Consider the following 24639-nt stretch of genomic DNA (forward strand, 5'->3'; position numbering starts at 1 on the left):
CACTATCACTTGTGTTAGCGTAATGTCCTGGCTTACAGAGCCCAGACTGAACACTTTGAGCTTTTCTTTCTCTCAGTTGAGCAGGATTCTGTGACATCAGCTTCAAGTCAGCAAGCTGTTACAGAAGCAAGGCCTAAAAGTACTTCGGAATAAAAACTGTTTCCCAGGAAGTTTGTGTAGCCATGTTGTCCATCTATTTCTACAGAGACAGAACTCCTCCCAAGTTGCTTGAAATTGTTTACTTTTCTTCCCAAGTCGTTACTTAAACCTTAGAAACAAAGAGCCAATTGCTAGAGCATGATTTATTGTCCTTTTTAGGGAGTACAAAGGCAGCTTTACAAAAAACAGCCAGTAGTCATTACCCCAGTGAATTTTGTTACAACCTAATTCACTGTAAATCAAAACCTGCAGGCAGGTATAAACTGTAAGAGCCAAACTGCTCTCCCAAATCACTCAGAAGCCTCACTAGAGCTTGAACACATTCCAGTACAGCCCCATAATCTATCACTTTGACTATTTCCAGGACCTATCCTGGAAAAAGAACCTTAAACTTTACTGACAGTTGTGCAATTGATGTGGCTGCTTAAGCAGCTGAGAGCAAACAGTTCCTCCCGCTTTTACAGGAAAAGTAGATGAGTACAGCAAACCACAACTTTGAAGTGATATAGAGGGGACTAAGATACAGTTCAGGACTACTGGCCGGACCAAGAGTAGTCTGTGTCATTTGAAGCATTTAAAGAATTATTTTTGGTATACAATGTTCTTTGTTTCTCAAGTGGAACCGCATGCTTCCCTCTTCCCCAAAGCAGTGGAGTGTTGGTAGATTGGTAGAGAAGGGAAGCCGTGTAAGAATTGACATTTGATGCTGTTTCCTAAGAAAATTCAGGCTTCTGATTCACAAACCAGAAGACATCCAACTTAGTCCTTCAGCTGGGAAACTTCATAGAGGTACGCACCAAGCATCTTCACCCCCTGGATGTAGTTGTACCTGTAGGGAAGATAGCTTCCATTAGCATGTCTTAGCCTGAGCTGTTTCACCAGTAGCTGTTCACTTTGCAGTATCTGTCCTAGGCAGCCAACAGATGCTACAGGAACCACTGCTGCAGGACAGAAATGCCACCCTTGGGGAAGGGGAAAGTAGTCCAGCTTTGACGGCAAAGTACAAAAAGCATTCTAGTTTCAAATGTGCGTAATCAGAAGTGGTAATAAGGTCAAGATTCAGCTACAGACCAGTTACCATAACCACTCAGTCATCCTCCGAAGAGAAGTTGCACTTTGCCTTCCAGAGACTAAGAGCCTAATTCTCCTTGGTCTTTTCCATAACACATGTTAAGACCCACAGTACAACTCAGTCTGGCACAGATATAAATATTCTTACCTATTTAGCTTCTCATTTTGAGAGTGTGCGCCATCATCTGCAGCTCCAACAGGAAGCAGCATGACATTCTTGCCTGTTGCTTCTTGAAAAGTAAGGGTAACAGGAATGCTTCCTCCCTCCCTTGTCAGGTCTGGATCAACTCCAAAAACTAAAACAAGGAGATACTCCAATCAGTTTGGGGTTGCATTTGTTTTTCTAACAAATTCTTACTGCTGCTTACGCAATCAGGTACCAAACATTTCTGTATGGTGCTGGCCAAACAAGCAGCTCTTATTTAGCCATGCAACAAAGATCACAGAATTGTGGAATTTTACCCCAAAAATTGTGTTGGAGTATTAGTGGGGTTTCGTTCAAGCAGTTAACACTACCTGAAAGGCACTTGTACTCCAACAGAAGTTAGATTTGCTCTAGTTCACCTATTATAACTGATTAAGAAAAACACTAGAATGCCTAAGCTTTGAGGACTTTGGCTAAACAAATGGTCTTGACTGCTGACAATGTCACCCTTATACAAAAGCAACACTATACCAAAAGGCTTGTTTCACTATAGCAGGAACGAGCTTGAGAGTAACTTCCCTTCTATCCTGCACCTCAGAATTGAGTTTAAACACTGCAACTGAAATGCTTAGTTACTTAGTGAGCCAAATCTACTACCTATGTGCAGACAACCATAAATGTTCTGCAAACATGACTTCTGCAGTATTCCTCGAGGCACTGGAACAAGAGCTCTTTATTCTCCCCAATACCAAGCGGAAAACCCACTGACCTGTCTTCATGGCCCTCCTACCAGCCATGTAGTGTGGATGGTCGAAGTCAGACACCCAGGGTTTCCCACCATGGCCTAAGTACACTTTGAATTTGTTGGGGCTCTGCAGCTCTGCGAACTTTTTGTTCAGGTAGTCTTCAACCTATAGGAAAAATTGAGAAGTCTTACTGTTATTCACATGAGCACTGGTGAAGACAGTGTATTAAAGGCATATTAGGAACTTGCAGGTCACTACTGCTGTACAGCAATAGCTTTTCTATAGCTATTTCATATTATCACTATGTAGCTCTGTGGTCAGAACCTCCCTTCAGGCAAGTAATAGCATTACTGTAAAAGAGTCAGCCATTATGTTGAACTCTTTTGAATATACTCTGGTGGCAATGCAAGTGCCCTGCAGTTAAATCAGCTTTCATTCCTGAGCTGTCTTCCAGTTAGTTGAGAGAAACTGGACAGCAAGGCCACTATTTCAACTCCCTCAAATATCTGAGCTCAGGCGCAGAACATGGAAGACTGTAGCAAAGCAAACAGAACTGCTTCAGAAACCAGAAAACTTCTCCCAGACACAGAGAAAGGAAGTCTAGAGACCGTTGCTTTGAGACCGAAGCATCTCAACATACATGCTTTGTGACTTCTTCAGGAGTCATGTTTGGCACAAGCCTGATTGAGAACTTGCCAATCACTTTCCTAGGAATCACAGTCTTTGCTCCAGAGGCTGAGAAGGCTCCTTCAATTCCATGGAGAGACAAGGAAGGGTATCTCCACCTGTGCATAAGGATATCTCTCTGCAGAAGAGAAGGCAAAGATGCAAGGTTACATCAGATTTGACAGAGCTCCCCCAAAGTAAATTCCTTCAATCTATTAAAGACTTGCAAGTAGTTCTTTCTCACACTGTCAAATGCACCTCAATCATGATCACTCAGTTAAACAGAAGCCATTACTCCCGTTAAGGATGCATTTGATGCAACAGCTGGCTTCAGCACCTTAAGAGATTTTTCAGTAGCCCTAGTTTGGCTTTCTCCCACTTTATAGAACTTACAGGACAATCAGTCTGCTTCTGACAAGGACAGAAATACCATTTTAAGATGCTCAAAAACTACAGGATGCACACTAGAAGCTCTGGTCTGCACTGCCTCAAGTCAGGCAGGTACCTTCAACAGTCACATGCTGACAGATAACTTTTTTTTTTTCTAAGTCTCTCCATTGCAGACTGAGGCACAGTGGGCTCCTTTCAGCTATTCATATTATCATCTACATTAAACTGACAGAACTCTGGGTTCATTGACGTAAGTACTACTGCCTACCATCACTAGGCCCTTTCAGATACACATTTCCTCCTTGCTGCCTTGGACAGTTGTCCAGTACACTGGCAGTGCGAATTCAACACATTTGTGCCCTCTACAGACAGCTACAGTACCTCAAAGCTGAACTGCACTGCAAAGATTAGGGATACTTACAAAGTGTTGGCTTTAGCATTAAGTTTGTTCCAGGTACAGCCTGCTTCTAATCTCCTTTCAAGCTGAACCATCACTGTCCAAAATGTTCAAGCACATTGCTTCTCACCTGGAGATTACAGCCTTCTTGTATCTCCCCCTTAGCCCCAAGTCATCTACTGCATGCGTATAGCTTAGAACTCTGTAAACCAACCCAGGATTTCAGTCTAGCTAAAACCGAACAGCTTTAGTGCAGTATCTTAAGTGACAAGCATCTTACCAGCTCCTCCTTACAAGTTATATTTCATCCATTACTTTATAGGACAAGGCTAAACAAGGAAGCCTGTGCGCTCTCAGTTGATGTAAACCTGAGCATGCAGAGACAAGACTAAGGACATAAAACTGTTACTTAGGGCTGCTTGAGTTGAGCCTGAAGTCCTCTCCTGACAGTACTGTGACAGAAGACAGACCTGCACACGTAAACTTGTCCTTTACAACACTTTTAGTGTTTTATGATAGATGCATTTACATCTGTGGCTTATCTCTGTAAACTTAGTGTGCAATACTTACACCTTTAGACTCAATGCAGTTAAAAGCATTTATTTGGACAGCTCACAGGATGACAATTTGAGAAGTACAGACAAGCATTTAGCAAACTTGAGCCTGGACAAAGATTTGGGCAGCTACCTAGTTCATGCCTACAAGACAGTCTTTGCTTGCTAGGTCTAGGAAGATGCTCTGTACATCAACCTTAAGTTCACAGCCGCCCTGTTTTCTCACCTTATGAGAAGTCCTATCTACAAACAACTAGATTTCTGATAACCCACTGCGCTTCCCACACAGATGCAGGAAGTCAGACGGTTTGTGTACATGCGGTATCTGACCTCTGGAAAAGTTTCTCCTGTGTTAGCTGTTCTTATCAAGTCTTGAGAGAACAGCACTAGATAAGGGAAGTTCCATACAGATTTGAAGTGTTCCTTATGCACAGCAAGGAGCAACTAAGGAGCAGCTTTAAAGCTGCCTAGACTGCTTGCCTAAAATACAGGATAACCTACACAAAGTTTCCAAGCACACAACACTGTGCAGAGGAACTGCAAGTATGAAGTATGCAGTCAGCTGTGTACTATGAGAAGTTACCTTCAAGGCAATCTCGTGATTTTAAAGACATCACATGAATTCTCTGCCTACCAAATTTCTTGGTAACTACACAAGAGGCTTGCTTGTCTTCTACCAACCCAGATGTCTGAACAGACACAGATAACCAGAGCAGACAGGAATACAGAATACCTTTGTATCATGCAGTAGTTTTGTTGCTCCTACATCTTTTGCATATTCTTTCAGGTCAAAATCAATCTTCTCATATAATGCCAGCTCCTCATCAGTAACAGATGCCACTGCTTCACTAATGCCTGGGATGAGGATTTTTCCTTTCTTGTCTATAAGAGAACCTGTAAAAAAAAAAAAGCACTTAGGATCAGCATTCAACCAGAAAAGATGTCATTACAGGGAGCACTTTCTATGGGTGGTAGGAGTCAGTTTTCTGAAAATCTACAGACTCAATAAAAAAGGCCTCCACCTCCCAGAGCCTGTTCCTCTAAGCATGGAAGGCACTCATGGAATTTGCAGCTATCCAGAAATCTGCACTTCCTTGCACCTGGATTCTACTGCTACATGTTTAGCTGGTTGTTTGAAGGCAGGATTGCCCAAGTTCAATATGGCATATGTAGAAGAGTTTGCAGGAGAGATGATTTAATTAACATTCAAGTTTCCAACAAGATTTTAGGAGAAGCTAGGTAGGATCTTCCTCATATTTCTCTATTTAATGGATCTGCCTGTTTTTAGGAATACCTGGCAAAGAGCTTCACAGGTTATGGTTTTGCTAGTGTACACAGTCCTTAGGAACTCCTCATTGCTAACTCAAGCTTTAATGGGCCTTACTCCCACTTTAGATGCATTCAGTGAAACCTGCTTTCTTACCCATTAGAGCAATGAGATCTGTCATGGCCTCATGTACTGAACCACCATAAACTCCAGAGTGAAGGTCCTTGTCACTGCATTCAACCTGGTTAGAAATGAAATTCAGGTGAATCTTACCATGGAGACACTAACAATTGCACAGAGAAGATGCTATCTTAGCTTTTTGCTGGGTGTACTTTCAGAATGCATCTATTTTTGAATCCAGACCACTCAGTTGTATGTTAAAGCACATGCTTTTTATCGCTCTGAAGTGTAAACCCTTAGTATACTGACTGTTCCAACCCTGGAGACTTGTGGTGACTTTCTTCACTCACGGAAATATCTGGATCAAGATATCCATGCAATGAGATAATCATCCAGTGAAGCTGCTGGACAGCTGAAAGATATCCCTTCTACCCAACTATCATACAGGATAGTAAAAAGAAGATATTTAGATAATTACAGTAGAACCTGTTCTACTCAGTCAATTCTACCTTTTCTGAAGAAAAGCTGTTGACTGGGATAACCTGGAGCTACCACTCATCTTCTCTAATAGAAAACTCAGCTCAGTAATACTGTTTCGGCAGCGTATTCCAGAACTTACCTCTATGAAGTAGTAGCAGATACCCCTCAAGCCATAGGTGATACAAGGCTTTTCCTTGCCTAGCCAGTAGTTGTCAGAAATGCAAACGTAATCAACATCTTTGAAGAAAGTGTCTCGCTGAGCAAAAATCAATTCATCAAGGCCTTCTGATCCCGATTCCTCCATACCCTCTAGGCAGAACTTAACATTTACGGGAAAATCCTTTGAAAATGAAAAAGCACAGATTAAATATGTGAAAACATCTGATTCCTTCAGTCATCAGTAATTCTGATCTGTGATGTACAGAGCAGAACAGAGGACAATGGTAGCTCAGTTCTGTGATGGTGGAATCAGGTAATTATATACAAAGTAAGTTTAAGTGCAGACTGTGCTTAAATTAAGGACGCTTATGCCACTCTTTATTTGATGGTATTCAAGCTCTTCAAGAGTTTTAAATAAGCTCTAGAACGACTGGTTCCCAATCCTCTTAACTGTGGAAAACCTTCACAGATCAGTCGCCAAAGGTAAGTCACAAGGCTAGGAAATCTAATATTAACCACAGGAATTGCATGCCACAGTAGGAGTCAGAGCTACCTCGTCTGACCAGTCTGCCATATTCTACGCCTATGCAGCACTTGAGAATCGCTAGTTCTTTACCCAAGAGCAACTGGTCTTACAAGATGCTCAGGATATCTGCTTTATTTCTGATTGCACTTTTTCTTTAACAGAAACAAAGATCCCAGGTTAGTGTTACCAAGTTAAAAGCTCTCCTCAGAATTCAGTGGCAGTGAGGCATTAAGCTTTGCTGAAGGCCAAGCTAGTTATGTATGACAACCTTACATGAAAGAGCACCTTTGATTATTACTCCTGCTCCATATGTATTTTCCTTCCTACATATTTCATTAAAGCAAAAACATTTTAAGTGCAAGCCAAGCATCCACAAGACCAGCTTGCCAGAAAGACGACTCAACCCTACCGGGAAGTCAGGGAATTTACATGACTGTTGCATCATTCCTCCAGTCAGCTGAATAAGCAGCCTTGCCTTAAGGCTTTGTGGCTTGGATAACATTTATTGCTAGACTCAGCTGTATGTAAAAAAGCAGAATATATATTGGGCACATACCTGGTTCGTTTGTTGATAAGCCTCCAAGGCATTCAGCCAGGCAAGCACTGGACCTTTGTCATCTGTTGATCCTCTTCCATACAGCTTTCCTGCAGAAACCAGAGATGAATTAACCAATAAGGAGAAAAAAATAAGATGAATTTTGTCATTTCTCACTTGCAGAAGAGAGCATCCTTTCACATACATTTTTTAGCCCTGCTTATACTAGCTTTCACATCAGATTCTTCTGAAGTAGCAGTTTCCCTTCCCATTTCACACACTGGTGCAGTGGAATAGGTACAGGACTGCAGTAGTTCTCCCACAAAGCTCCCCATCTCTTCCCTGAGCAGCCCTCTGCATAGAACAAAGGCCTAGAAGAGATGCAACTGCCTCGGGCTAAGTTATTCCCATACCCTTTACAATAATTACATTTTCTACAAACACGTTGGTAAGGGTATAGAAACAAGACACCTCTTTTTAAGAAGTCTATTCCATATTGCTTCAATTCAGTAATTCTTTATTTTGAGAATAAGGCTTTAGAAGCTAGTGACTAATCACTTCTCTGGCACCCAGGAAGGACTTCAGCCAAAGACAAGTTTTACAGGCTGTGGGGAAGTCCCAGGAAACATGGCACAGAGGATCACAGCGAAGGCAGATATTGTTGCAATAATTCATTAGAACTGTGACTATGAGCCCGATGTGGGAGATGTAACCGCAGTGCCAGAGCAGGCCATGGAGCCTGCAGGGTAAGCAGCAATTGGCAGATCCACCTCCTGCACTGCCAGGCTGCAGGGAGATAAGCCACAGCCTGAGGCAAGTCTGGCTCTTGCTATCAGAGGAGATAATCTGACTTAGTAGTGACTTGGACTCTGCTACCCGTGACCAAGTGCCCTGCTAGAAACACTAGTTACCACAGATACCTCTTCTTGGCAATGATTAACGCTTACACAACCAGAGTGGTTAATGTCCCTCTATTTGTATGACCTTTGGCTCTCAACAAAGAACAAATGAAACAAAGAAGGGGCTGTTGGTAGCACCAGCTTTAAACCAGCTTTTAAGAAAAGTTTGTCTCCTCTTGGCTACATGCTATTTCAACAGGAGCTACTGCTTGATTTCTTCATCCCCACTACAGGAGACAAACACTCCTCCGGGCACTAGCTGTGACTTCTGCGTACTCCTTGTAGCACAGTACACAAGCACAAGGCAACCCATGGAGGCTGCTGTACCACTCCTGTCTCCACACATAAGGAAGCAGCGCTGAGCTCCTGACCCCTGTAGTGGTTCAAAATCCCAGCCTGATATGACCTCACAGGCTGCAAGTTCTGAAATGTACAAAAACCCAGCTCTAGGAAGCTTTCTGGCAACATGGAGGTCAGTAAGATTTGTTGTAGCTACAAGAGAGCATGCAAGTACTGCCTAGAAAGTCAGGAAAAAAACAAGCCCTAAGAGCAGCTGAGATTTTACATCTCTATTGTTTACCATTTTCTCCTGCATCTTTTCTCACTGATATTAAATAAATGTTAATTTCTGATCTTATTCTCCTTTGACATTTCTATCCAGGGTATGACTTCAGAACAGTTAAACACTACACGTGTTTAAGAAGTGCTCAATTTCAGAGAAGTCCACAGCTCTCACCATCTCTTTCTACCAGTGTGAAGGGCTCACTATCCCAGCCATCCTCTAGTGCCGCCGGCTGAACGTCCAGGTGGCCGTAAACACACACTGTCTTCTTGTGTGGATCTGAGCCAAGCGTTCCCAGAACAATTGGAGGCAGAGGGATCTCTGATCCATCAGGCAGCTAGAAGTAGAAGGCAGGTGTTTTTAAACACAAACGTGGAATGTCAGTGGCACGTTTTTATCAAATGAATACTTGTTATGCCTATAAGCTCATAACCTCTGCAGACAGATAAACAAAACTAAGCTACTTAAACTGACTGCCAGAAGCAGGATGTGCCAGTGAAGGTGTTACAGAACCACGTCAGAAAGTTTCTTGACCATTCCCCTAACAGTTAGGGTTTCCAAGCCTCCCAGCACTCCTCCTTTTAACCAATCCTACACCAGATTTTAGCAGAGCAAGCTGTCTGCATGCCAAACTGCCATACCTAACACTTACCTAAGCATAAGTGTTGAAATGCTTTTAATAGTGCATTCTGCACTGCTTTTCACTGCACTTTCATCCTGTCTACATTACAACTCTCAACAAAGACTTCCTGACAGTGGTATCACTGAGGACAACAAGTGCCTAAACTCAAAGTCTGTGTAACAGCTGTATTTCTCTGCCTACTGTTAAGCAATTGGCAGGGTAGTGCTGATGAACTTCGTTCAAAAGTTCAAAAGCTGAATTTAGCTTAGTTCTTTGGAGTACCCCATAAGCAATTATCCCAATAGTCTCAGTCAGCACATATTCCATTTTGGTGAACACATGCCTAGACATTGTTCAGCAGATTAGAATCAGAATCTGCTTTGACTTCTGGGCTCCAAGTTCAGATTTTTATCAGCAGGTTACACGATCTTTGGCCAGCTGCAGTTTTAAGTCATTAAAGCGATATTGCCAGAATTTACAGTTACAATAATCAGTACTCGGTACAAACTGCTGCACAGCAGTAAGCCAAGCTGGATCAGGCAAGTCAGCCAGTTGCTTTACCTTGCTCTTCACTGATATGGCAGCAACAGTTCTTTCCCAGCAGAAAGTTACACTGATGAAAGGAACAAGATTGACTCAGTGAACTGAAACACTCGTGACAGGATTTTAGGCTGTGGGTAATGGAGCTAGAATTATCCTACAGATTCTCAAGAGCCTCCTCCCCTCAAGAGAGGGCATGAAATGAACCACTGTCCTGCTAGAAAGAAGTGTATTCCAGTTGCCAAATGCAAGAACTGCTCAGAGGATCCTGATATACTTAGATTTCCCCCAGCAATCATTAGCACCAATTACAATAACCATCTTCTAAAGCTTGCAAATGCTCCCGATGCCTTTTGAATATCACTGCCCAAATGCTAGCCTAACAACTTTGGTGTGGGTCTTATTCTGTGAAATATAGTGACCGGGCACTTCAAAGGAGAGCCCAGGAGAGTGGATGGTTTCTTCGGATGAAGCTCTCTCTCAATCACATTTCTCAGGTGAAGAGAAGCAATCTAGACAGCCAAAAATAAGGAAGGGATTCACCTATGAAGTATCGATCTCTACGTGGTAAGGGAGGAGTGCAATCTTTTGCTAAATGTAATAGCCTTCTGAAAGAGCTGCCTAGAAGTCTTTTAGACCTGAAACTTCTGTCAGCATCTTTACAGCCTATGGGTCTACGGGCCAGCACCAGCCTGGTGTTAAGAATGTTAGACATTTCTTTGCAGGTGCTCTGTTTCTGCTCGGTCAGAAAGGTATTAAATACATTTAACATGTAATACAACACAATGATGTAACTGATGTGGATCCCAAAACTTTTACTATAAACAGCAAAGGTCTTAAAAGGAGGCTCAGACTGGGTGGCAGGAAAGACTATCCCACACCAAGAGGCTATTGCCTTTCTAGGCCACTACCCACAGGACCCTTGGGTGGTGATCCCGACCAGAATATCATCATACCTCTAGGAATTAGTGACCCACATAAGAGTTAGCCTGAGTACACCCAAGCTTGTGCTGTGATACGCAGCTTGGCCTTCAGGCCTGCATCATGCTGTGCACATCCCTTGGCTGCGGGATAAATTTAGCCAGCTGATTGTAGCTCGCAAGGCAGTTCCTATTTGGCACTGGCAATTACACCACCTGCATGTCCTTGTCTTTATCTAAAAGCACAGCAAGAAGTTCTCATGTGAACATCCCTTTTGTTTGACACTGAAATCAATGAACAGAGTTGTTTTCTTTTAAACTATTATAGAATTTTCAAAACAAACCAAATGGGGCAACATTTCCATGGAGAGAATCTGCACAGCTAATTGGATGCCTGTTAGACGCTGCACAGTTTGGGCTCCCAGCATCTGAAGGGACATACAATACTATCCTCCTTCATTAGAGTAGTAGCTCTAAAATAACATTTTAAATAATCCTTTACAGCGTCTGAGTGCCTTTCCTGCTGGGATCATAAGAAACCAGCACACCTCCAGGTGCAAACCCACCTTGTCTTCTGAACAGACTTTCTGCTAAGCTGCCGCGGGGATGCTCACATACCTTTTGTTTCCCAATATCCATAAGCTGGGTTGTGCCTCCCAGTCGCTCAATATCCTTTGCGGCAACCTCCATCATGCGTTTGATTTCACCCCTCTTCTCTGGCCATGCTGACACACTCTGGATTGCCACCCACTCCGCCAGCCGCTGTGGAAAGATGGAGAAGGTACAGGTTTTACTACACATCATTTATGGCACAGGATGCACTATGAACACCAAAATTCAACTAAAATTTTAGTGAAACAAACTTGAGGCAAACCAGCTCTGTCCTCTCCTCAAAGGAGTACTCTAACACTCAAAAACTCTCTCAAGTCTCACTTTCCTACAGTTGTCCTCCTGCCCCACCAGTGTAGTGCAGTCTGCAGACACAGAAGGTAGACTTAAGAATATGGCAGCATATTTTGGTTCTCCAGTTGCAGCTCTTTAAGCATCCCAAACCAGCTAATGTCTACCAGGCTTCTCAGGCCTCCTTAGCTCTTTCCCATGTGACATCAGTGAGAGGAGGGGAATTGCCTGGCAGTTGAACACTTGGCATATTTCTTCTCTGGTAGGTGATAGTGCTGTACAGCTGATTCCTTCACAGGTTTGGGTGAAGGGAATTACAAACAAGGTACGATTAAACCATAGGTTAAATGCCAAAGTGTAGAAGTTAACAGTCCCCTTCTGTCCCTCAACATGAAGGGTTTAATTTGAGAAAACTTTATTCCAGCGTTCTTTATATTTCCTCTCCCTTCTCAAAAGAAAAGAGATCAAGCCTGGCATTCAGGAGCTATTGGTGTCAGAAGTTTCCTACCTCAAAGTCACTTACTGATTGCACTATACATTAATAGAGCATTTCCAGTTAAATCTACTGTGGAGACTGAAGTCTTTGAACAGAACTAAACCTTAAACAGTTTTCTGTCTTGACCCAAACCAGCCATACCCTTTGTATGATCCCCCTCCCCGCTGCTACTTTACTTCATTATAAATATTACAGAGGTGTAACTCAACAAGCTTGAAGCTGATCACCTGTCAAGTTTTAATATCCCACAACTGTCTGTACCACAGGACAACACTGAAAGAAAGCTTACCTTAACATAGAGGTCTTGGTGATCATCAATGTATTTAAAGAGGGTGTCGAGAGCAGACATCTTTAAGCAGAATGCTGTTGCTGCAAATTCTGTGACAGAAAAATAATTTAGCCTTCAGAAGTTTAAGAAGCAGTCAGCAATGACTTCAGAAGACTTTCACCTTTTAACTGCTAACACCACACACCAAGCCATGTGAATATAAAACTTGAGGCCACTCCCTCCTTGGAAATCTGAGTGAAGTGACTAAAAAGCAAATCCAGCCTCAACAGCACTGCTTCTGCCCCTCCCCAAACTAATTCTGGAAGTTGCAACTGAGCAAGCTGGTCTGTAGAGATATTTCATGACTTCACTGCAGAAGCACAGGCAAAACGTTACTCAACTGAAACACTCTGAAGTTGCACATTATGGTATGAGTTGAACTAGTGGTGTGCCATAGCTTGAATACTAGCAGCTAGGTCCAAGTACAACATTTTTATTTGACCTCCTGTGCAGAGCACTAAAAGCAGACAGTTTAAGAACTGTTTTACTCACCCTTGAAGTCCTAAGCTTCCACTCAGCCTTCCAAGGGAGGTCAGGGTGAAGCCACGGAAACAGAAACCACCCCCAGCAAGCTACCAGCAAGTGGTCAGTGCCTAGCTCAGCACTACCACTTCCTTGTTCTGTTTTTCAGTTTCAGCTGAAGTTCACATGAGAAAATCTAAGAGTTATTCTATCTTCCTTACCAGTCCAAAAGGTTTGGTGCTACAAGAGACACACTGTCCACTGAACCAACAAAGCCAACAAACTTAAGCTTAGTTCTCAAGTTAGAACTAAAGCTACAGCACCTCCTCCAAGTCAGGAAAAGATGACTTTTACAAGCAAGCCCCTGGACCACAAGCAGAACTCCAGCACTTGTGCACAGTGCTGAACAAGTGTGCTCAGCAGCACCAGCTGCTGCAGGTCAGGAGTTTGTTCAGTCAGCTTAATGCCACAGCCTTTAAGCCTTTCCACTTCCACACAAAAGTCACAAGACAAGTATTTCACTGTTTGTTTTAGGATTTCTGGAACAGCTGACTACTCATACATGGCTGAAATGAATACTACCACGTTGTCCCACACAGCATACTACAATGTAAGCACATTCTACTGTCCCAAATCTGTGAGACTTATAGAACGCATTTGCTGTCAAACAGGACTGTATTTACACAGATCAATGATGTCCTTTTACTCACTGGAGATGGCTTCTATTTTGCCTTGCCATATGCAATTTACAGCATAAATACTGAGTTTCAGGCACCAATTAAAATCAAATCCCTTCCTTTTCAAGGAACACTAAGCTGAGAAAAACTAAACTACTGGATCACTCAATCAGTCTCTTTAATAGCCATGAATGGGTTCAGGCCTAAGAAAAACAATGCCTTTAACAGGATTATATAGACACTACCAGGTTAAAGCGGTACTTCTTTCTGAAGCCCAGTCTCCCTAAAGAAACCATCATCCTCACATGCAGTTGAAGCTCAGGCAAGATTCAGAGAAAGCAGCACACAGGCACCATTGCTGTATCCGACCCTCTAGCTTTGCTGACCAGTTTCTATAGCAGCATCAGGACTCTAGCTTCACAGCAGACATCAAACACAAGCTATTATACAGGCTGTTCTTCCATCCAACACAAACAAGAACTGCGCTACTTATTGACTTGGGGACTACTTTAAGCATCACCTTGGATGTAATTAAACTTTCCTAAAAATTCAAAGGGGCATTGAATCATCCAAGTCTGTTGAGCTGTAGCAGAGGCCTGTCCCAGAAAGCTTCAAACCTGGGAAGGCAGACGCAGCTTACTGCACAGCACCAGGTTGGGACATAAGCTCCCCCGCCACCCTTTTAAAAATTAGGGTTAGCATCTTCTGCAAGTTCCTTGGACTAGAGAGCACGTTTCTTGCCCGCATGCACGACGCTCTGCACTTCTACCTCCCCAAAGCACCACAACCTTTCCCTCACGAAGCAAGACAACGCAGCGGTGCCGCAGGCCCTCGCTGCACAGGGACAGCTTCTCCCCCCTTACCCGCGGGCAGGGCCAACGCCGCAGCCGAGCACCTCTGGCCGGCCTGCAGCGAGGCCTGCGGCCCTCACCGCTCCCTCTGCCCTCCGCAGCCCCCCGGCAACTGCAGCACGGGCCCTGCTCCTCGGGAGGGGCGCGTCGCGAGGCTCCGGTGCAAGACGTGGGGACGCAGCCGGCCAGGCCCCGGGCCGCACCCCCCGCCCCGCCCCGCCCCGCCCCGCCCCTCCGGCCGCCACTCACCGCCTCTCCGCGCCCCAGCTCCTTGTGGGAGCCGCGGCGGCTGCGGCGCCTTAAATACCCCCGGGAGGCCCCGCTCCCCGCGCGGACGGGCGGTGGCCAATGGGCGTGCGAGGAGCGGGAGGCTCGAGGGTGTCGCGCGGGTAGGGGCGGGCCTGCCGCGCGGAGGGGCGGGGTTTGCCGCAGGAGGGGGCGGGGCTTGGAGCAAGAGGGGCGGGGCCTCGGCATCGTATAGAGAGCGGGCTTGGGGGTGAGCACAGAGATAACCAGTGATAGGACTAGAGGGAGGGGCCTCAGGCTGCACCAGGGGAGGTTCAGGTTGGAAATGAGGAGACGTTTCTGCTCAGAAAGAGCAGTCAGGCATTGGAACGGGTTGCTCAGGGAGGTGGTGGAGTCACCGTCCCTGGGGGTGTTCAAGGAAAGGTTGGACCTGGTGCTTAGGGACATGTTTTAGTGGGTGACATTGATGGTGGGGGGCCAGTTGGACGGTTGGAGGTCTTTTCCAACCTTAATGATTCTATGATTCTGTAGTTTAGGAAAAAAAAAAAAAAAAGGTGAAATATCAGAATAATATGTGAAGAAATTCAGGGGGTCTTGGCCAGAGCCTGCCTGGACAATTGAATTATTCCAACCAATGTCAGGAGTGTCCTTAGGAGCTTCTTAAATTTGTGATCGAGATGGATTAGATAGATTTAGATATGGTTTAGGTGGATTAGATGGGGAAAGCTTAATGCAGACATGTGAATAAGATAAGAATAAGAGCACCTAGTGAAGAGTTTTCTTAGCTCCTAGCAAAGGGGAAAAGGCATAAGGTCATTCGAGGAGCAGGGAGAGAAAAGCTTGGGTAAGATAAGGCTTGCTATTAGTCCGCACCTAGCCTGAATGAAGCAAGGCACTGAAAGTTGAGAGCTGCTGAAGCTGCTTCTGTTCATGAGTAATTGAATAGTTCTGAAATGTATAGCTGCTAACCACGTACGGGCATAATCATTTGGTAACTAATGTTATTTTATAGACATTCTTAAAAGTGCTGTAGAAAGGGTAGTTGGCCTAAGGCTGCAGTAAAATACTTGTTACCTGAGTTACTGAAGGAGGCTCACCACTCCATCACACCTGCTGGGTAGTATGAATCTCAGTGCCACAAATATCAGGAAAGAGCTGATAAAATTTGCTGAGGGCATAAAGCTGGGACTTAGAGTCGATACAGAGAAGGGAAATGGAGCAACTTGATGACCCTGAACACTGCAGAAATAATAGGATGAAATCCAGTAACTTGGAGCTCATGAGTTAGAAGCGACTGAGGAGAGGGAGGCGGGTATCGGCTCCTTGCACAAGGCTGTGGTGAGTGCTGGCTCATGTGGCATATGTGCCAGGCACAGACCCGGTCACCCATGCAGGTGACTGGAACCAGAACATCAAGCCTCCACTGGGGTTACCTGTCTGATCAGGGAAGTGGGGAGTCTCTGAATATGTCGCCTCAGATAGCCTGCAGAAAAGACTGAGGAACGGCACATGGTTGCAAGCACTCTTTGCAGTGGGTAGGCACACAAGAAAATAGTTAACAGCCCCTGGCTGTAAGGGCCCGGAGCATCCCCTCCTGACCCATGGGAGCTGCTTTCAGGGAAGCCCTCAGGTTTGGCCCCTGCCTGAGCTGCTGACTTGCCCCATCACAACCCTGCCTGCGCCTGGCCACAGGGCGTGTTGACATGGGGGCCTGTGGGCCCATGTCCTGGCCTGTTCCCAGTGTCCCTGGCTACCCTGCTCCCGGTGGGGCAGTGGGACGGGGCCTGGCTGCCAGGCTTTCTCTGAGGGACCCCACAGAAAGACCCCACTGCTCCTGGTGCCTTGGCCAACAGGGAGCCCCCAGCACCTCCACACCCCACTCTGGCCTGTGTTGGTGGAAGAGCAGATGGCCAAAACTACTGCACATGGACAAACGTGGCTTAGGAACGGGAGTAAAGTTTCTATCCATGCGTGTATTAGGGAAAACCTTGCACAGGAATGATGGGAAAGAAAAAGAAACACAATAAAAGGAACTGCTTCTAAAATGTGGTTTGTTGCATTTTTGAAGGGGATTAAGTGACATGACATGGGATGATTCTTGGTGGCCTCTTTCCATTCTGGTGTTCTTATATGGAATTTATCTTTTGGTACTTTTCCTCCACATCCAAAACAAACCCCACAATCCAGGAATACAAATAAAGAAAACAAGTCGCAATAAAACTTCACAGAAACATACAGTGAAAATACTATGTATTGTAGAGTTTTTCGTATGCCTATATTGACCTAAAACACATAAGGGATTATGTGAAGATCAAACACGGAAATGAAGTAGTGCCTTACCCAAGTTAAAACAGCAAAAATATTTTTGAAAGATAACAGGGCCAATGATGACCTTGAGGGCCTTGTAAATTGTCTGTAAGGAAATGCAGATTTGTTTTACAAGACTAGTAATTTGGATACAAAATATATCTATATACATATATAAAAATTATTTGGGAATTCAGGAGAAAGGAAGGTTAGGAAAGGAGACATTTGTGAGGAAAAGTTTAGAAAACGAGTGACAAAGCGTGATACTTTATAAAGAAAATGCAAGGATGCTCAGCCTTCTCTGTTCTGGCAGAAGCCATCTAAACATCTTAGCTGCTCTATTTCTTCTTCCTCATATGCTCTGTATGAAATAGTTTTGTTCTACCAAACAAACCGGTCACTGATACTTGTGCTATTGCTTTTGAACCACGGGCACAGTACGTATGAGACAGCTGAAGCAGCAGTAGCTGCACAGGTGAGGGGCCAAAACCGAAGCCCTGGCCTGAGGACAGAACAGACGTGTGAATTGGCTCTGTGGCATGGCTGCAGACTGGGCGCCGCTGGCTGTGGGAGGCCGACAGAGATACCATCACCTTAACAGCTGTGAGGGTCCTTGCTGAAAAATTCCATGTGAGACCACAAAATGGACCAAAGAGCCTCTGTAAATGCTATACTAAGCATATGAGTTCTCACTCTCATTTCTTTTTGAATGAATTTCAAGCTAAAGTTGTATATTAGCAGACTTATGGCATCTAAGAATCTCACATTTCTCAATTTCTTTGTCCTTTCTCCTGAGTAAGATAAATGCACAACAGTTACTTTAATGTGCTTTTGAGGGGAGAAAAGGAAAAACATAGAAGGCTGTAAATTATCTGTCTTCAGTCTCTGTTTATCTTGCTATTTCTCTCTCTGTCTTCCTCTTTTCATCTTTATCTTGATATGGTTCTGCTTAGGTGGGTTGCAAGCCCAGCTTTCTAAACCTCAGACACTCACATTACATTAGGTGGATCGTTAGACTGAAAGGAAAGATTATGTTTCTGTATATTATACAGATTAAGAGAACAATGCAGTTTTGTTGGATTTACTTGCTTTCTCACACACAATAGTTTTTGGACGACTGACAGTAAATCCAAAACACTAGGCAGGTTGCAACTGATATTTAAGGAATTCCCCACTGATGGCTTTAATCCCTTCTAAACTTCAGTGTGTCCTATTTATATCATACTCACGTACATGCCTCTGTATGGACATTTTGACTCCATTAACATCACTTGCCTTGAATACACTAATCTGAATAATGACTTGAAAGCTTCAAGATAACACTTTTTGCATGGTCTTCTATCCTTTCATGTTTTTAAACACATAAGAAGTCAGTGTGTGTTAAATCTGCAGATTGTAGGCATGGGTGTGTGCTAGTCAAGGTGTCATGTCCAGGGGGTTCACGGAGATTTTGTCTCTCTGTTTTTCCAGGTGCTTCACAAGGTAGGTGGGTGTTTCATACAACCAAACTTCATCACAGACCTCATGAAATCAGCTTAAGGGCCCAGAGCACATTTATGAAGTAGAGGAGAAGTTAATCCTCTTCTTTTAGGACCATGATCCCTGGGAATACCTCATTGTCACTATCTTTAAAAATGTACTTCTCTTCCACTCTTCTGGAGTATGAAAGATATCACCAGGCTGTTACTGAAAGTGCATAACTAGCTTGATGGATCTATAAAACTGATGTACGTCAACACCTTATACCAACCCTTGCTGGGTTTTGTATCCTCTCTACAAATGTGCGCATTAACACACAGACTTTGTGGGATGAACTCCGCAGCCTTCTGAGACACATAAGTTTTTCTTCATAAATTGTTTCTGCCCTCCCCCATGATACAAGAGAAATAAGACAAACTGGAACAAATTGGATGTGGACAAACAGGACTGACTGTTGGCAGAGGGCCACCAAGATGCTTAGGTGTCAGCATGGAAGGGGCTGAGCACTGGAACAGGTTGTCCAGGAGGCTGGGGAGCTTCCAGCCTTGGAGTTACTTGTCGGGGAGCAGTGAGCGCTGGCTGCAGCAAGGATGACCCAATGCAGGCCGTGCCCTCACTGTGGGGCACAGTCCCATAGCATCTGAATGCTGTGGATCCAGGGGCTGGTGATGGCCTCAGACATGGCAAGCAGTGAGCCGAGCCAGGCCCAGGGTCCGGACAGTGTGTCACATCAGGACCAAAAGGGAGTGGGACCAGAGACAGGGCTGGAGACAAAGGTGCAACAAGGGTACACAGCCCGTCCAGGGGACAGGGCTGAAAACAAGCAACAGTATATGTATGTGGCTGTCAAGTCCTCGAGGTTCTGCCAGCTCTGCCCACCTTCACGGGGCTCCCCCCACCCTGCCCACAGCCCACAGAGCCTTGCTAGAGTTTCTGGGGAGCCCCAGGTGTTGTGTTAAAGGGTAAAGAAGTTTGGCAGGACCTAATCCCCCTTGAGTTCCAGCTTGTCCTCGGATATCAGAGGGGCTGGGGGTGGCTGGGCTTAGATTTTGAGTAATGCCCAATTCATCACTAAAGGTCAGTCACATTCAATATATTGAAGTACCACAATCACAGATGCACATATAGTTCAATACACCTTCAGTCTAGTGGATTAATGACTGGTGTAGCTTAATGAAGCAACAGGAGTACAGGTTCTTTTGGATTGCCAGTGATAAATACACTGTCTGCAAAGCAAGCACAAATACCAAGAATACGGCTAACACAACCAACTACATATGAGTTAACTTATGAAACAAATCTATAGAGACTGTTAGGCTTCCCATGGAAGCCCTCGGTATAACCAAGGGTTCAAATCTCACCCAATAGGTGTCTCTATGTGGGGGTAAGAGAGGTTCAGCCTGTCAATGGATCCAAGAGGTCAGCCAAGTCCTCCTGAATTGTCTGTGGTGGTATCTTCCCTAACATTTTTCTTCTCTTGAGATACTTTTATACTATTTTCTTACTTTTAGGTGGAGCTTGAGTGACTCTAGTCTCACATATCTTTGTTATAAAATTTTCTTGGTTTTGCTTTAAACGTGTAGGCTTAGAGAAATTCAGAGCATATGCTCACTGAGGGGTGGTGGCACTTTGGAGGTGGGTAGGCTTTGGGATGGAGGTGTGTTTTGGCATTATTATGAGATTATAATGAGCAAAATTCACCCAGAGAACATTATTTTTTTATCAGTTCAGCTCAAGGCCAGGGTCTATCAGTTCCATAGTACCATCATGTTCCCCATCCCTATGGTGATACCACAGAGCTTGGCTGTGGTGTCTTCACTCCACTCCACCCTCGGTGCTATTTCTCATAGAGGCAGCACACCAACACTGGTGTTGCCGATATCTAAGGTTGCAGGGTTTGTTGCCAAGGGGGCTATCATGGAACAGATTCCTTGCATATCTGCCACATCTCACCCTGGAAGTTTCCTCAATGCTGAACCTTTTCTTAAGATGTGGACATACCTTTAATGTCCATGAGTCACCTCCAGCAATTATTCCACACAACACCCAAAGGGATACTCTGGCCTACATGGTGCCCTGACACGGCGGTCACTAAGAGACAACCTATCTACCACATAGGTCTAAGGTGCGTCCAGGAGGCAGTGCCAGAGTTTGGGGCATGCTTCTGGACTGTGTGATTGCCAAAATCCCTTGCAACCTAAATTAATTTGGTGTCGAGGAACCTACAATCTGACAAGGGTTAAGTCAAAGACTCATAGAAGGCAGAACGTTGTTGCGTGACGGAGGCCTGTATATATAAGCTGGGTTGTCTTGCTCTGCTAGCTATTTGTCAGTAAAAATTTAACCGTAATTTCTGGGGGACTTAACTTCTCTCTCTGCCTTCTGATGACAACATCTATTTTTGTCCAGCTATGAAATCTTCTCTGGGACTAGAGCAGGCTACTGCTTGTGTTGGACCCAACAGAAGGAGATAAATGGGCCAAATCCAATGATGGAATTACGCACATTTCTGTCAGGTTTGCCTTTGTTGACTAAATGTGAACAGAGCTGTTTACATCTGGAAATTGCCTTGCTGCTGACATGCCAGCAATGTAAGCCTCACCTATTACCTCTGTTTTTTCAAAAGCAAGTGGTAGGAGGAATGTGGCCTCAGAGGCCAAACTCATTTAGAGAAATAGCACTAAACTAAAACAAATTAAAATATCATTTACTGTCACTATTTTCCAGTCAGCAATCCAGCACTCCAGCTCCAGAAGTAACCTTGCTGTGGTCTCCGAAGAGGCAGGGCTGTTTATGTGATGAATGTAATTGTAGAGTGATGAATATTTAGGTATGTTCATAGCCTTTCTAATCTATATATGCATGTGTGCCATGTAGTAATTAATGAGTTGGATCCTCACAAATTTCCTCCAACAAAAAAAATGCTCTTTTTATGTGGCTCCACAGCCCAAGTAATAACAAATACTAAAGGACCCTTCCACCTCTCTCTGCACCTTCCCTTCCTTTGCCCCGCCATTTGTTGCACACTTCTTTTTTTCATCTCCAGTGTCCTCTCACTAGACTGAGCTTGTCTGGTGGAGGGTTGATACTGCCAGGACATATATCTCCCTGTGACTCCATGCAGTCCAACCCCAAACAAAACTGTCCACACTAACCCCCTGTGAACTACACAGAGTGCAGTGGTTCTGTAGCTGGTGGATGAACCTGCATGAGCACAGCACTATGTTGGGGTAGCTCTGTGCTGCTGTGCTAGGTTGACTTCCTGGCACAAGCCTGAGGAGCTCCACTCAGTGCCATGCAATGGTGTGTTGTAAGTTGCCTGGGATTCTCAAGGGTCTTCTCCTTCCTCACTGATCCCTGTAAACTTTTTCCTGTCCCCAGCTTCCTTTCTCAGTGGTTGTTGCATCAGACCTTTCTTAAACTCTTGTAGCCCCTGCATGAACGAGGTTGTAACTTTCCTGTTAAAAACCACAATCAAAAGCTTGTTGCTACTTCAGATCCTTTAGTGTCCTCGCAAAGTACCAAAATTTGATTACTCTAAGCCTTTGGTAGCTGCCATCTGCTAAACTAAGCCTATTAAGGACAACACAGATCTTGAGTCTCTCATCTTAGGCACTGTTTTTACCAGCAAACCATGAAAGCACAAAGCAGAACACAAGAGTCTTGCTATCCACTGGTGGATAACTCCTCACTCCTCCTTTTCCTGCCTTTATGCAAGGTGGCTTTTTTCCTCCCTACAAGTGCTATTTTGCTGACTCTATACACAATACTGCAATCTGTATTTTCTGTGTCCTCTTGTCAGGTTGCAGCAGTGATGTGTTGGAAATGTAGGTAGCTGTTAGGAACCCAAAATAAACCCATAGACTGGCTAACCTGCCTACAGGCAGGAGAGACTGTCTCAAATTAGGAGAGTGGCAGAGAGCCAGACAGAAAGAAACTCTCCTAAATTTAATGAGCAGATTGGCCAAAAATGAATGTGCTTTTGGCAGCATGCTTCACATTGCACTGCCCTAATGTCTTTCTATTTTGGGGATCTTAGGCTCGGAGAGGGCAGGTACTGTTCCCTCTCCTGATTTTGAAGCACAGATGAAAGAATGGCAGGAGAAGCTGTTAGTAGATTGCTCTTCCCCAACACCTTGGAGGACTCACAAACTGCAGAGCCAACATATCTTGGAAAGTCATTGAGTGGGCATGCCAAATGATTCCTTGTTTTGCTGAAGTGTTAGGCCAGCTGTGCCAGTTCTCTAAAAGGAGTAAAATACGCACAAATGTCCCTTCTTTCAGTGTCTGTTTCTCTGCCTAAGAGTCACTAAAGCTCTCAGTGCTTCTGTCTGTGTGTCTTGGTCCTCAGCATTAATATAAGAAGCCAATGGCTCAAATGGGAATGGTGGGATGTGTGTCATGTAACAAACAAGTGTAATACGCAGGCAAGCAAAGGGTCAACAGCCTGGCTCGATGTGGTCTGACCGCAAATGAGAACCACAGCCCTTGGAGACTGCCTCAGTCCAGAACTTTTCTTTGGAATGACCATAGAGCCCAAATGCCAAAACCTTTACCCTTTTGTAACTTAATCTCAACTACTTTATTTTATCCTAACTTTTCATCCCAACAGCATGCCCAGTTTATCCACACTGAAAGTGCATAGGATATGCTGTGTGCATGTGTAGATGTCACTTTCAATTTCTGGTTGAGTGTATTTTGGAGTGTTGGGAGACTTTATTTCTGTCTTTTATAACTTGTTGATTTGCCAAAGTGAAATAGAAATATTAAAGAACTTGGCCAGTGCTGCATGTTCTCCTAAAGGAAATGAAGCTTAAGTGCTTCCCCAGATGGAATTTTCCTCTAGTGTTGCAGCTCTGCAGGAGTGTTCGGCAGTGTCTGCTGTGGTTTCATTGTGGTTCCTTTCTCTGCACTTGCCCCTCACTACAAGGACATCGAGGTGCTGGAGCGTGTCCAAAGAAGGGCAGCAAAGCTGGTGAAAGGTCAAGTGAACAAGTCTTATGAGGAGCAGCTGAGGGAGCTGGGGTTTTTCAGCCTGGAGAAAAGGAGGCTAAGGGGAGACCTTATTGTGCTCCACAGTTACCTTAAAGGAGGCTATAGCGAGGTGGGGATTGGTCTCTTCTCCCAAGCACCAAGTGATAAGACAAGAGGAAACAGCCTTAAGTTGTGCCATGGGAGGTTTAGGGTGGAAGTTAGGAAAATATTCTTCACTGGAAGTGTTGTGAAGTATTGGAACAGGCTGCCCAGGGAAGTAGGCTGTCCTGGAGTTCTTAAAAAAAAAATATGTAAATGTAGAGCTTAGTGACATGGTTTAATGCTGGACTTGGCTGTGCTAGGCTAAACATTGGGCTAGATGATCTTAGAGGTCTTTTCCAATCCAAATGATTCTATGATTCCTTTCCCCATCCTTTGGTGGATCTCCCCGCTTCCTGAACTGAGGATCACATCCAAAATAACGCAATCCCTGTTTTGAGAGTCTTGCTAGGAGGGTTTTTTTGGTAAGAATATATGTGTGTTTCTCTGCACAGAAAGGGCTAAAAGCACAATTTAGGTATGTACAGGAATCAGGAGGACATGAAAGCAAGGAATATCAAATATTTTCTAGTAAAGTGTAAACCTTAGTGCAAATTGAAAATAAGTCCATTGATACTTGGTCAGAATTTGGCCTCTCTTTGCCAGAAGAAGCCTCTTGCTAAGGATTGTGGAAGAAGGTATTCCTTCTACAACACATAAAGTCCATTGATACTTGGTCAGAATTTGGCCTCTCTTTGCCAGAAGAAGCCTCTTGCTAAGGATTGTGGAAGAAGGTATTCCTTCTACAACACATAAAGTCCTCTGAGGAAAGACGTGATTGACAAATGCTGTTGATGGTAGATAACTAAAGGCTAAGAAGAATAGAAAGGGTCAATCATTGAAGAAAAAGGAGAACTGTAAAAGTAAAGTAAAAGGGGGGAGAAAAATGGGATCATACAGAAGAAAAATGATGGAAAATGGCAGATGGGAAAAGGATAACAACATGGCACTTGAAAAAAAAAAAAAAAAAAAAGTAATACCAGTTGCCAGTTGCCAGTTAAATTATTAGAAGTTCTGGATCAAAAGTTTCATTACACAAAGGCATTTTTCAAGCTTATACAA

The 24639-nt window shown here is 44.2% G+C and overlaps 1 protein-coding gene across 3 annotated transcripts; it reads right to left on the reverse strand.

The window, feature by feature from the left end:
- Positions 1-287: 287 nt before the first annotated feature.
- Positions 288-14786, reverse strand: CNDP2 (carnosine dipeptidase 2). Of its 3 annotated transcripts, XM_035550532.2 has the most exons (13): positions 14485-14650; positions 12975-13119; positions 12444-12532; positions 11377-11520; positions 8851-9013; positions 7237-7325; positions 6135-6335; positions 5552-5636; positions 4862-5022; positions 2762-2926; positions 2145-2286; positions 1379-1526; positions 288-988 (listed from the first exon to the last, which is right to left on the reverse strand). In XM_035550532.2, the coding sequence occupies exons 3-13, from the start codon at positions 12501-12503 to the stop codon at positions 919-921; spliced, it is 1428 nt and encodes a 475-aa protein (XP_035406425.1). In that variant the 5' UTR covers positions 12504-12532; positions 12975-13119; positions 14485-14650; the 3' UTR covers positions 288-918. The 3 variants fall into 3 exon arrangements, with proteins under 3 accessions (XP_035406425.1, XP_035406423.1, XP_035406426.1); XM_035550530.2 differs by lacking the exons at positions 12975-13119; positions 14485-14650 and adding an exon at positions 14722-14786; XM_035550533.2 differs by lacking the exon at positions 12975-13119 and having other exon boundaries at positions 14485-14685.
- Positions 14787-24639: the final 9853 nt, after the last annotated feature.

Source organism: Cygnus atratus, chromosome 2, assembly GCF_013377495.2.
Source record: "Cygnus atratus isolate AKBS03 ecotype Queensland, Australia chromosome 2, CAtr_DNAZoo_HiC_assembly, whole genome shotgun sequence".
NCBI classification, from domain to species: Eukaryota; Metazoa; Chordata; class Aves; order Anseriformes; family Anatidae; genus Cygnus; species Cygnus atratus.